General features: G+C 38.0%; 1 protein-coding gene across 1 annotated transcript; it reads right to left on the bottom strand.

Moving 5' to 3' along the window:
• Nucleotides 1-322: 322 nt before the first annotated feature.
• Nucleotides 323-9,257, bottom strand: SCRG1 (stimulator of chondrogenesis 1). Its single transcript, XM_005882690.2, has 3 exons — nucleotides 8,948-9,257; nucleotides 3,825-4,077; nucleotides 323-533 (listed from the first exon to the last, which is right to left on the bottom strand). Exons 2-3 carry the CDS (start codon nucleotides 4,061-4,063, stop codon nucleotides 479-481), a joined length of 294 nt encoding a protein of 97 aa, XP_005882752.1. The 5' UTR covers nucleotides 4,064-4,077; nucleotides 8,948-9,257; the 3' UTR covers nucleotides 323-478.
• Nucleotides 9,258-12,598: the final 3,341 nt, after the last annotated feature.

The following is a 12,598-nucleotide window of genomic DNA, read 5'->3' as shown; positions in this document are numbered from 1 at the left end:
TTGGCTTCCTCCGTCACTGAAGCAAGCAAGCCTCATGTTCGCTTCAAGCTGCCTGGCTGCCGGCCGCCATCTTGGCTGGCAGTTAATTTGCATATCACCCTGATTAGCCAATGGGAAGGGTAGCGGAGGTACGGCTAATTACCATGTTTCTCTATTATTAGATAGGATAGTTAACACTTCATAGATGAAAAGTTTCTAGCCAATATTTTTAACCCAATCCCTAGGTGCAGCCCCTGATCGGGCTCAGAGCAGGGCTGATTGGGGAGTTGGGGCGCCGCCCCCTGTCATGCACAGTGCCAACAAAGTCCACAGAGAAACATTAAATTGAATTAATTTTTATTACTACTTATTTGACACAAGTTTACTTGTCTTAGACAAGTGAGAATTTATAAAATCTGTGCTTTATTGCATGGATAGAAAGTAGAAATGCAGTTTCTTGGGAATTAGCGATGGTGCTCTCCGGAATACTTGAAGATTCTCAGTGACTGTTGCAAGGAATCACAAAGGAGATCTTTGGTCCAAAGAAGACATCTCTGGAAGAAAAAAAAAAAGTTAAATCTAGCTATAAGCTAAGGTATATATTAGTTTTCTGGGTTAAAAATGAAGAGTGATTTGCAGGATTTCAGATATGATTATTCGTTTTAGGTGAATAAAGTAGAAAAAGAATGAGTGGGAGGACTTGCCACAGGAGTAACAAAGACCAAGAAGGTAATTAATTCTTTTACTTTCCCTCCATTTTCCATTGATAATATGCTATCATTTCTTTACCAAAAAAAAGGGAAAGATTAGGTGATTTCAAAACCTTATAATCATGCCGAAAACATTCATTCTTCTGCTATGAGTGGGATGGACCATGAACTTTAAATCTACAGGTAAAACACATTCAAATTTTCCTAGAAAGTCAATAAATAAATTTCTAGCTATTATAGGGAAAGGAGAAGTGTTAAGCTACTCTACTCTTGTTGGGAAGTTCATATAAGCTAATGTATAAAAATGCATGGAATAATATAAAATTGTATATAAGTGATTACGGTTTATTAGAAATATACTTAGTATATAATGTACAATATGATAAGTATTGTTAGCACTGTTGTAGAGTATATTTGAAATTTGCTAAGAGAGTACATCTGAAAGTTTTCATTACAAGGAAAAATAAATTTGGGGGGTAACTATATGAGGTAATAGATGTTAACTATAACTAAATTATTATGGTAGTCATTTTTTAATATGTATTGGTTGACTCATTTGCCATATACCTTAAACTTAAAAAGTGCTGTATGTCAATTATATCTCAATAAAAAGTGAAAAAAATAGGATGACAAATTAAACTGTGATTACAGGGTGGGAAAAAGGAAATATACTTAGCAAGGTAAGTTTGTTGCCACTAGGAAAAGGATAATCCAGTATCAGATAGAAATTACTTTTGTATATCTATACTTCTATTCTTATCCATTAACACAAAATTATATCATGAAATAAATACAAACACATTTCTGTAAATTGGATTCAAGTCTTACAATTACAAAAAAGCAAAGATGGTATTTTAATAATTCTGGGCCAGCTTTAGCTCTGAGGCTTGTCTCCAGCTCTTAGGCCTCGGCTGCTGAAAGCAGGTATCTGGTTTGTTTGGGTTCTATAATCGAAACACTGTTTCAACTCCAGCTCTGAGATCCCGGCTGGCTGAAAGCACGTTTCTGGAGTTTGTTTAGTTTCTATATTTGTAACAATGTTTCAAACTGCAAGCTCAGAGGCCGGCAGCAGCAGGCGGGGAACGTTGGCTTCCTTCGTCACTGAAGCAAGCAAGCCTCATGTTCGCTTCAAGCTGCCTGGCTGCCAGCCGTCATCTTGGCTGGCAGTTAATTTGCATATCTCCCCGATTAGCCAATGGGAAGAGTAGCGGAGTGACACCAATTTGCATGTTTCTCTTTTATTAGTGTAGATACTTAGTATATAATGTACAATATGATAACTATTGTTAGCAGTGCTGTAGAGTATATTTGAAATTTGCTAAGAGAGTAAATCTGAAAGTTTTCATTACAAGGAAAAATAAATTTGGGGGGTAACTATATGAGGTAATAGATGTTAACTATAACTAAATTATTATGGTAGTCATTTTTTAATATGTATTGGTTGACTCATTTGCCATATACCTTAAACTTAAAAAGTGCTGTATGTCAATTATATCTCAATAAAAAGTGAAAAAAATAAGATGACAAATTAAACTGTGATTACAGGGTGGGAAAAAGGAAATATACTTAGCAAGGTAAGTTTGTTGCCACTAGGAAAAGGATAATCCAGTATCAGATAGAAATTACTTTTGTATATCTATACTTCTATTCTTATCCATTAACACAAAATTATATCATGAAATAAATACAAACACATTTCTGTAAATTGGATTCAAGTCTTACAATTACAAAAAAAGCAAAGATGGTATTTTAATATTACTGGTAGATGATATTTCATTTACATGGTCTGGGAAAAACTAAATCATTTTGTGGAATCAGTTAACTCAAGTCCTTGATATCATCATTGAATACAGTGATTCTGAAACTTCATCATACATCAGAATCACCCAGGAAGCGTGTTAAACCGTAATTGCTATGCCTCACCTCCAGTGTTCCTGATATAGTAGGTCTGATCTGGGGCCCAAGAATGTTTATGCACTTCTTTTTTTAAATGAATGTTCCTTTTTTTCTTTTTTTAGTGCATTTTTATTGATTTCAGATAGGAAGGGAGAGGGAGAACAGGATAGAAACATCAATGATGAGAGAAAATCATTGATTGGCTGCCTCCTGCATACTCCCTACTTAGGATTTAGCCTCCAGCCTGAGCTGTGCCCTGACTGGGAATCAAACCGTGACCTCCTGGTTCATAAGTTGATGCTCAACCACTGGGCCACACCAGCCAGGCTGGATATGCACTTTTAACAAGAACACAGGTGATCTTGAAGCTGCTGTTCTGAGAACCACACATTAAGAACCAACTGGCTTGGTAGAAAAAAATGAAAAATATCTGGTCCAAATCAGAAGATCTGAGTTCTAGTGCCAGTGCTGATATTAACTAGTCACATAGGATGGTGCTGGTCATTTTATCTCACTGTACCTTTTCCTTGATCAGATGGTTATATCTGCCTCTTCTGCCTTACAGGTTTCTTGGAAAAATGAAAATATGATGACATATTAAAAGTAATTTGAAAAAGCTAATTTAGGTATGAAATAGCCAACATCATAGTGTTTGAAAGATTTCTCAGTAACCAAGGGTTTAAAATCAAGAGTTGGAAATATTTATTGACTTATCTACTATTATATTATACTTAAAATACATCTGCTTTCCAAGTCAGTGGGAAACTTTTATTTAGTTTATTTCTGGTTAACTCATACACAGAGCTGGAAATTTTTTCTTTGACCATTACCAAACTTTTTGATCCAGTTAATTACTTGATCCTGTTTGTTGACATCTTTTATCTAAAGCCTTTTACTAGTTTTCAAATTGGTTTAAAATATCAATCTTGAAGCTGACCACTGCTTCTGGTAGATTTTTGTGTGGTAAAAATTTGATAGGGGATTTAGATTTTAATAGATTGGAGTGTTATTAATTTTCTGGATTTCATTTAGTTTTATTAAAATCTGCCAAGTTCTGTTTCTTAAATGAAAACATTTAGTTCTATACACAATGGTGATGATTCTAGCAAATAGCTGAGATTTGAACAGGATTTTACTAAAAAGGGTGATTATTTTCAGCAAATTCATTATAAAGGTGTCCAAAAGGAATCGTTATCCATACGTTTCATAGCAATATATTTTGTGATTACATTTCCTTACTTTGGGCAGCAGAGCAATTCGCTGAAGTTGCAGTAACAGATCATCTCGCATCCCTTTCCATCCCAGAAATGATCCTGGACGTTAACATCAATCTTTGTCAGATCAGCTACTCCTTCTGGAAGGCTGTGACAGTTGCGATCTTTTAGTATCTTTCTGTAGCAAGAGAGGCGATTTGCAGGCATGGTTTGGACTCCTAGCAGCAAAGTTAGCCCAATGGTGACAAGTACTATAAATTTCATTTTGGCTTTTGGCCCTGAGATAGAAGAAAAACCAGAATTTGTTAGTGTTAGTTTGCTTTTAAAGATGGAATTTGTCTGAACGTAAACTTCTTAGCATTTTCATACACTCCTGGGTAGAAAGAGTTGATCTTTTCTCCTCTCTGTGGCTCTCAAAGTGTAGTTTAAAGACCATCTATAATAAAAATCACTTAGAATATTTGTTAAGAATTAAATGCCTCAGTTCCACAAAGAAATACTGATTAAGAAATGCTGGATGAGGGGAAGAGGTGGTGGTAAGACCCAAAATTTGCGTTTTAAGTACTCCAAGTAATTTTTTTTATATTCAGTAGAGAAAAATTGCTTTTAAAATATTTCTATTAATTTCAGAGAGGAAAGGAGAGGCAAAGAGAGAGATATAAACATCAATGATCAGAAAGAATCATTGATCGGCTGCCTCCTGCACGCCCCTGACTGGGGATCGAGCCTGCAACCCCGACATATGTCCTGACCAGGAATCGAGCTGTGACCTCCTGGTTCATAGGTCGACTCAACCATCGAGCCACACTGACCAGGCAGAAAAATTGCTTTTTAATGTGATAAAACTGACAATTTTCTAGGATGGAAAGCTTTACTAGGGCAGTCTATTTTTTATCACAACATACCCAATGGCTAATACAATGCTTGGCCCATTTTTCTAGTGCTTCTCTGAAAACACACTTTGTTGTTGTTGTTGTTAATCCTCACCTGAGGATATTTTCCCATTGATTTTTAGAGAGAGTGGAAGGGAGGGGAGAGACACACAGAGAGAAACATCAATGTGAGAGAGACATATCAATTGGTTGCCTCCCTCACGCACCCCAACCCTACCAGGGATTGAGCCTGCAACCAAGGTATATGCCCTTGACCAGAATCAAACCCGGGGTCCTTCAGTCCATAGTCTAATGCTCTATCCACTGAGCCAAACTGGCTAGGGCTGAAAACATATTTTTAATCTTGAGCAAGAGCCTATAGAAGTTTCATGTTATCTAAAAGACTGTGAACTTCTTAGGACTAATCCTCTGGTCTTCCTTCCACTTCTCCTCCACACAAATCATTAATTATTGCAGTTAGTAGGCAGTCTGACCTGACACCTCTTCAATCCTACACATGTGTCTTTGCCTTGTTGCCCCCTCTAACTTCTTCCCTTTACATTAATTTCTGATCAAACCATCCATTAAGGACAAACCTCAAACTCATCTTTCCTAAGAAACCTTTCTGATACAGCCCATATCATTCTAACAGTTCCCTTGCTCTCTATTTCCATAGCTCTATATGTATATAATCTGTACTACAAGAACTGTGAATTTGACTAAATAATGCCTTGTCATCGTCAGCATTTTTCATAAGCCAGTTAACCATATAGAGTATGGGAGTGGGAAATTCACAGAAAGCCATTTGACCACTTACTGAATTGGTCATTTTATGGATTTACCTAGAACCAGGAAGGAAGATTTGGAAAGATCATAAAGGGCCTTATAAGACATGATAAGATCTTTAGATTTTATTGATTATACAGGACTGCGAGGATCAGGCCGAAACTGGCTCTCCGACAACCCCTAAGGGATCCCGAATTGTGAGAGGGTGCAGGCCAGGCCGAGGGACCCCACCAGTGCACGATGGGGGCCGGGGAGGGATCGTGAAGGGCTCCAGGGCATGTCCAACCCATCTTGCCCAGTCCTGATCAGCTGGACCCCAGCAGCAAGCTAACCTACCAGTCAAAGCGTCTGCTCCCTGGTGGTCAGTGTGCATCCTAGTGACCAGTCAAATGGTCAAATGGCCAGACACTTAGCATATTAGGCTTATATATATATAGATTGAGAAACTATTGGAAGATTTTTATTGAATAGTAATATGATCTTATTTATGCCTTTGTTTTTAAAGTTTCTGTTAGCTCTTTGAAGGTGTGTTATGGTGGGACAAAATTGGAAGTAGAAGAAAAGAGGCAAAAGTAGATGGAAGATATGACACAAGAGGGAAAGAATCAAGACTAACGCTTACATTTTTTACCCGAATGCTACTGACATTTATTGAGCTGAGAAAGAATTGAATGGAGTCAGTTTGCGGGGAATGCAAGAGTAAATTTTTGGGCAAGTTAAGTTTGAGATGTCTACTACACATCCAAGTAAAGATGTTGAGTAGGCAGCTGAATATGAGTCTGAAGGTCAGGGCTGGAAATACAAATTTGAGAGTCATCAGGATATTTATTGATAGTATTTATAGCTATGGGACTGGCAGGGTAATGAGTATAGATTCAGAAGAGAAGAGGCAAAGAACTGACTAAGGGTGAGCCAACACTCAGAGGACTGGAAGAGAAGATGCCAGCATCATAAAGGCAAGGACTGTAACTTCTTTTTTTTTGCCTCTTCTCTCAGAGCGCCTGCTTCAACGCTGGGCTTACAGTAAGTATTCAAAAAACACTCACTGGAGTGAAAAATAAATTGCAGGAAAAGTAAGTCTGTATGCTGCCATACCACACACCTCTTCTGACTGTTCATGCCAGAGCATAAAATAGTGTTTCTGTCACAGTCTCAGTCACATATTAAGATGGAAAGTTCCACATCTGGCAAACACTTATTGGTAGTTTTTTTTTAACACTTTAGAAATTACATGTTTGAACTGACATCTTCTCTTCTTCTTTTACTTAAGTGCCAATAAATAGCTTTAACTCTTATTTAGTCAGTGGAACAATGTCTGAATGTTCCTGTGATACACTGGTTGTTTTATTTCATTAGAAGACACCAACCTTAGTCCTTGGCAATCCATCAAGACCATATATTTTCAAGTTCCAACAAGATGAAATGACTTTGGCAAGTTTGAAGCAAACTGCTCTATTTTTTTTCTCTTTCAGTTGAAGTACATGCACATAAAATTCCTACTGGAGTACATCCAAATTATAAAAGAAAACAAAGCTAAAAGCTGAATATTTGAAGGGATAAGCAAGAGACCCTCAATTAGTTATCTATTGGATTTTTGGACTCAATTTTATGTAATTAATATTGTTCCTTATGTATGGTACCATTCATATCACAATATTTAATAGATTGGCATGATATTAATGGGAATATATATGTCTTATATATTGCTATTGTTCCACTTGAGATATATATAGTTAATCCTCACCTGAGGATATTTTTCCATTAGTTTTTTGTTGTTTTTGTGGGTGTGTTTTGAGACAGTGGAAGGGGACAATGGAGAGAGAGAGAGAGAGAGAGAGAGAGAGAGAGAGAGAGAGAGAATTAGTTGCCTCCTGCATGGGACCAGAGATTGAACCTGCAATCCAGCTACGTGCTCTTGATCAGGAATCCAACCCACAACCCTTCAGTGCACAGGCTGACACTCGAGAAACACTGGCCAGGGCTAATGGCATAATATTTAAAAGATATCAATGCAGAGCATACAGAATTAAAGGCAAAATGTTTCCAACTAAGCAATAAATCATTGCCACCACCATATAGGTAGGGAATGGCAAATCTTGATCGTTTAAAGGGTATTTGGCATTAGCAAGCTTTTTGAATGGTTGGAGTTAAATGGAGACTTAGAAAGAAAAATTATCCCATGTAATGGCCAAAACTAACAGGGCTATGTAGTTTAAGTGTTGAGACATTTATGGTGCAATGCTCATATAGGCAGCTGATGTCAGTTCTGGGAACTGCTATTTTAAAAAGTGGAATGCGACAGAGTTGATGAATTAGACAGAAAGGGCAGTACATTTTCAGATTTCTTTCAAAACACAGCAAAAGAGAAGCAAAAGCTGCTAAAGCAAATGAAAAGTACAGCCCAGAACCTGACATTTAAAATTATAGCTGGAAGAGATTAAAATTGCTGTCCAGTCTGTCATGTTTTCCATCATCTTTCTTGGAGGATGAAAATCACTGTTATTTGAAAAATTCGTTCTCTTTCTTATTAACTGTGATACAAGAGGTTTGTGTTAGAATGACTGAGTCCTCGAGTGAAACTTCTCCAAGGGTATGTTGAAGGAATCAAAGTGGTATTAGAAAGTGGAGAAGCCTTTCAAACATCATTAAAACAGACATGATCAGCCCAAATACCCAAAAGACATTCATCAGTGGACAAACGAAGTCCATATCCTCCCTGAAGGTGACCTGCCTTCAGGATGCTGAGAGAATGCTAGAAGACGATATTACTATTCAGTCTTGCATCATTCTAAATGTTCTCCTGGCCACAGTAGATCATCAGCATGGAGAAAAGGACCAGCATTTGGGAGAGCTTTTCATAGACTGTATACCTAAGTTAAGGAATGTTAAAGGGAAATTTTTATAAGCCCCCAAAGGGAAGAAGGGTTCCCTTTATCTGAGCAGTACAGACACCTTGTTGTGCTCCATGATGGGGATACCAAGGATGAATGCAATGAATTCCCTCTTTGTTCACAGATGTGTACCAGTCTCTTTTCAGGAATCAGGATTTTTAAAAAGCAAGAGACATTTGTTTTCTTAGACCTTGCAGTTCATATTGGGTAGGTAAAATATACAGATATAGTTACTGCATTTAAAAAAGTATATCCTTCATCATCCTCACATAGTTCTGAGACGTGGAATAAGGTCCTGTTGTGTGGACCAAATTCAGAGTGGACATGTATATTCATAAGAAATAACATAGAGGAAGTTGCCTCTTCCAACCCTCATGATTAAGCGACTTTCCCAGTATCTATTCTCTTAACCTGATTTTTTCCCCTTCATACTAAGAAGCATTTATTTTTCAAAGTACGTACATCATCTCTTTCGAGGGTCTCTTTCTGCCTGTCTACCTTTCTCTTCGCATAAATACATCTCTGCTCTAATCTATAGCAGTAGTGTGGAGTAGAATAAATGACATAAAATGGTTTTTAGGCAAAAAAAAGTTACATACCCTTTTCTTCTTTGCTTTTGGTCTTCTTGTCAGAGGACTCTTTTAAAATGCTCCAACTCGCTGGGTGAGTTTGGGCAGAAGGAGTGGAGAGGAGGTGCTGGAAGGAGGTGCTTCACAAATGAACCTTTGTCTGCCTTGTCTCCCGCCCGGGATTGACAGACTCGCGGCTCCAGCCAAGGCTCTCGGGGAGGGGAGTGGAAGACGGGGCTGCAGGAACGGCCTCCCCTGGGTTCTTACACACCAGGCGAAGATGAACTAAACAGCTCCTTTACTGAGGGAAATAACGAGTCTATACAAGAACCTCAGGGAGGCAGACTTGGAGCAATAAAATATTAAACCCGAGGGATTTATAAAGAACACAGAGAGGGATTTTTTTTTTTACCTGAAGGAAAGTGTGTGTACACAGGCACATATGTGTGTGTGAGACGCAGACAGAGAGACACTGAGACAGGGAGACAGGGACAGAGAGCTAGGGAGAGAGGGGAGGAGGGGGAGAAGGAGATGGAGAAATGGCTAATATGATTTAGGAAAACAGCTGAGCACCTCTTCCTCTCTCCTGGTTTCTTTGTGTTTTGTCACCAAGTTTTCTTCACCATCTAGATCCCTTGTTCTAACATTTTGGTTGAAAGTATATTCCAAATCTCATTACCAGCCAATGGAAAGCAAAAAGTACACTGACTAACAAAGAAATCTATTCTGTGTCTCAGAAATAAAGGCACAAAAGGAATTTCACTCTGTGTTGAGCAAAGTGTACTGGAATTGTAGCATCTGTTAACTATCCTTCAGTTGCTGGGTTTTTAAAAAATTCAATTTGGAATAGTGTTGCTGGAGTTGGAAATATTATAATAGAACAGGGATTGTCTAGACAGAAAATGGAGAAAAGGTCATTCTAGGTTGTGTTAACAAAAGCATGAAGGTGAAGGATTGGGTAACAAGTTTGGGGATCACAGGTAGTTTTGTGTCCTGGAACTAGCGATGGGGGGAGATAAGATTAGAGGGATAGAGAGAGACAAGTTGATGAAGTACCTCATACACTGTGCTAAAAGTTTTGGATTTTATCCTAAAGGTAAATGGAAAGATGATGAAACATATTTAAAAGGTCGAACCCCTGACTGCAGAATGAAAGAATTATGGTGTGGGAGGAAAGAGACTAGAAACGGGAGAAGAGGAGCTCCTGCGGTAACACAGGAGAGAAGATAGGAAGCACCACTGAAAAGATCTGGTGACCAATTAGGTTTTCATGTTCAGGGCAAAGGTAGCTGAGAGAAGGATAGGAGACTTTATTAAATTTCAGAAGTTTGGGCCCTTGGATGAACAATGCTGTTCTTCATCTTTGAGGAAAAAAAATGCAAAAAGAGCAGTTTGAGATGGAGCAGGTGTGGGAGAGAGAAATGAGTTAGTGAATGAATGTTGGATTTATAGAGCCCTAGATGGAATTGGGAATGTTTAGTAGGCAGTTTGTTAAATGTGCATGGAGCACAGAAAGAAAGTATGGGTTAGAATGTTAGAATTAACTGGTCAACTAAGTGTCAACTAAATAACTAATCGAGTTATGCAATTAACACCCTTAGGTCTGAGGGCCGACACGCTAACCACTGAGCAACCGACCAGGGCTGGGTTCATTTTTATATTCAGCAATATTCAAATCCATACAATAATATACCTGGCATTGTGTTTCTTGCATGCCTGCTTCATGTGGTACCCTAGACCTCTTTAGTAACTACCTACTGCCTCTGGATCATGTTCCTAGTCACTTAGAAAAAAATTGCCCCTAAAAAGCACATTTGGATCTTGGTTTCCTAGTCCCTGTTGCCTGTCAAACATTTGCTTATTGCTAATTGGGCTTCCCATCATCTCAAGGGAGAATTGTTGAACATTATTAAATTTTTTAAAATATATTTTTATTCATTTCAGAGAGGAAGGGAGAGGGAGACAGAGATAGAAACATCAATGATGAGAGAGAATCATTGATCAGCTGCCTTCTGCACGTCCCCTATCCGTATCTTGTCACAGTGTCCTTGAGAACCTGGATTCTCACCACAGAGAAAGATAAATATCACATGATCTCACTTATTTATGGAATATAATGAACAACATAAACTGATGAACAAAAACAGATCCAGAGACAGAGAAGCGTTGATCAGAACATCAAACCTCAGAGGGAAGGTAGGGGAGGGTGGAGGTAAGGGGGAGAGATCAACCAAAGAACTTATATACATGCATATAAGCCTAACCAATGGACACAGATACCAGAGGGGTGAGGGCATGAGGGGGGAATGGGGGAGCAATGAGGTGATTAAGGTCACATATGTAATACCTTAATCAATAAAGAAAAATAATTTTTCTAATGGTTAACAAAATAAAAATCAATGAAAACATATTTAAAAAAATGTTTTAAGTGCCTGCTGCTATTCATCCTGATGTCTATTACATGCAGCTGCCCATTTGAGAAGCAATTGATTGCAAACCAAGACCTGCTATTGCAGAGGCTGCCCTTGTGACTTTCAACGTAGGGCTCCAATTTGCAACCACTGTTTGTTTTCTTGTATGTAGAAAGTTCAGCATTTTTCTTTTGTTTTCTCTCCTGATTGCCTATTACTCAGACCTTTTGTTGAACCCTGATTTATGTTGCTCTGGAGACCATCTGTCTTTTTGAGATAGCCTTCCAAAGTAAACCTTTTATATGAGATAGGTAAGGCCATCCAGACATACTGTCCAGATTTCTAGAAAACATGTCCTGCTATATTTTTATCCTCAGTCTTCTCTCTTGTTAATGAAGGGCTTAATTGATGATTTTAATAGTCCCTTCCATTTTCCACTTTCTATGTGTGCATGCTTTATTTATATAGGTATATTTTATCATATCAAGTCTAATCAGGTTTGTTACAAATGGGAAATCCCCACAAATTGGTGACAGAGCTTAAGCAATTTGATCTAGAACTTAAGCAATTATGTTAAAAGTACTGGTATTAAAAAAATAGAAGTGCTGGTATTACATTCAAAAAGCGAGCTGATTAGCATTTCCTAAAAAGCAAACAAACAATAACAACATTAAAATCCTCCTAATCAGATGAAGTCTCAAAAGATATTTTGCATCTAAATGATTGTAGACACCCTACACCTTAAGCTTGTGAAAAAAAAAATGGGAACACATAAATTCTTCCCCTGATTTCCACCTGGGAGCTCATGCATATGACCTGATTTAGAGTCTGCGGCTCCTGTGTTCCGTAATTGACCCCTTTCTCTCATTTCCCTCAGGCTTACATCCTGCAGGAGTGGCAGTGCTGGGAGAAGCAGCAGCAGGTTCCAACCTTCAGGGTTCTTCCCAGGAGAGAGGTAGGACCCATTTTATGGGAGTATCCTTGACAAAAGGAGTTTCTAATAATAAGGCTAATGGAAACTTAATTCACTGCATGTTTGTTGGAATACTAATGAGCTACAGACGAAATTACCTTTTAAAATTCCTTTAAAGTAAGTTAAAAAGAAACAATTAACCTGTTTTATTCACTTAATTATTTTTGAACTCAGTAAAAGAGTATTCTTTTTTATTAAAACTATTTAAAGTTTTCCTTAAGATTTTCTCTGAACTTGGAACATTTGTGCTGAGAATGTGTTTTGCAACTGGGTGGAACAAGATAATCTCTGCTACCC

This window comes from Myotis brandtii, unplaced genomic scaffold (genome assembly GCF_000412655.1).
Source record: "Myotis brandtii unplaced genomic scaffold, ASM41265v1 scaffold733, whole genome shotgun sequence".
Lineage (NCBI taxonomy): Eukaryota > Metazoa > Chordata > Mammalia > Chiroptera > Vespertilionidae > Myotis > Myotis brandtii.
This window is presented reverse-complemented; position numbering and strand designations above follow the sequence as displayed.

Coding starts and splice junctions, on each gene's coding strand:
- SCRG1 (XM_005882690.2), bottom strand. CDS start 4,063: ATGAAATTTATAGTACTTGTCACCATTGGGCTAACTTTGCTGCTAGGA. Junction 534..3,824: donor GAATTGCTCTGCTGCCCAAA/GTAAGGAAATGT, acceptor TTTTTCTTCCAG/AGATGTCTTCTTTGGACCAA.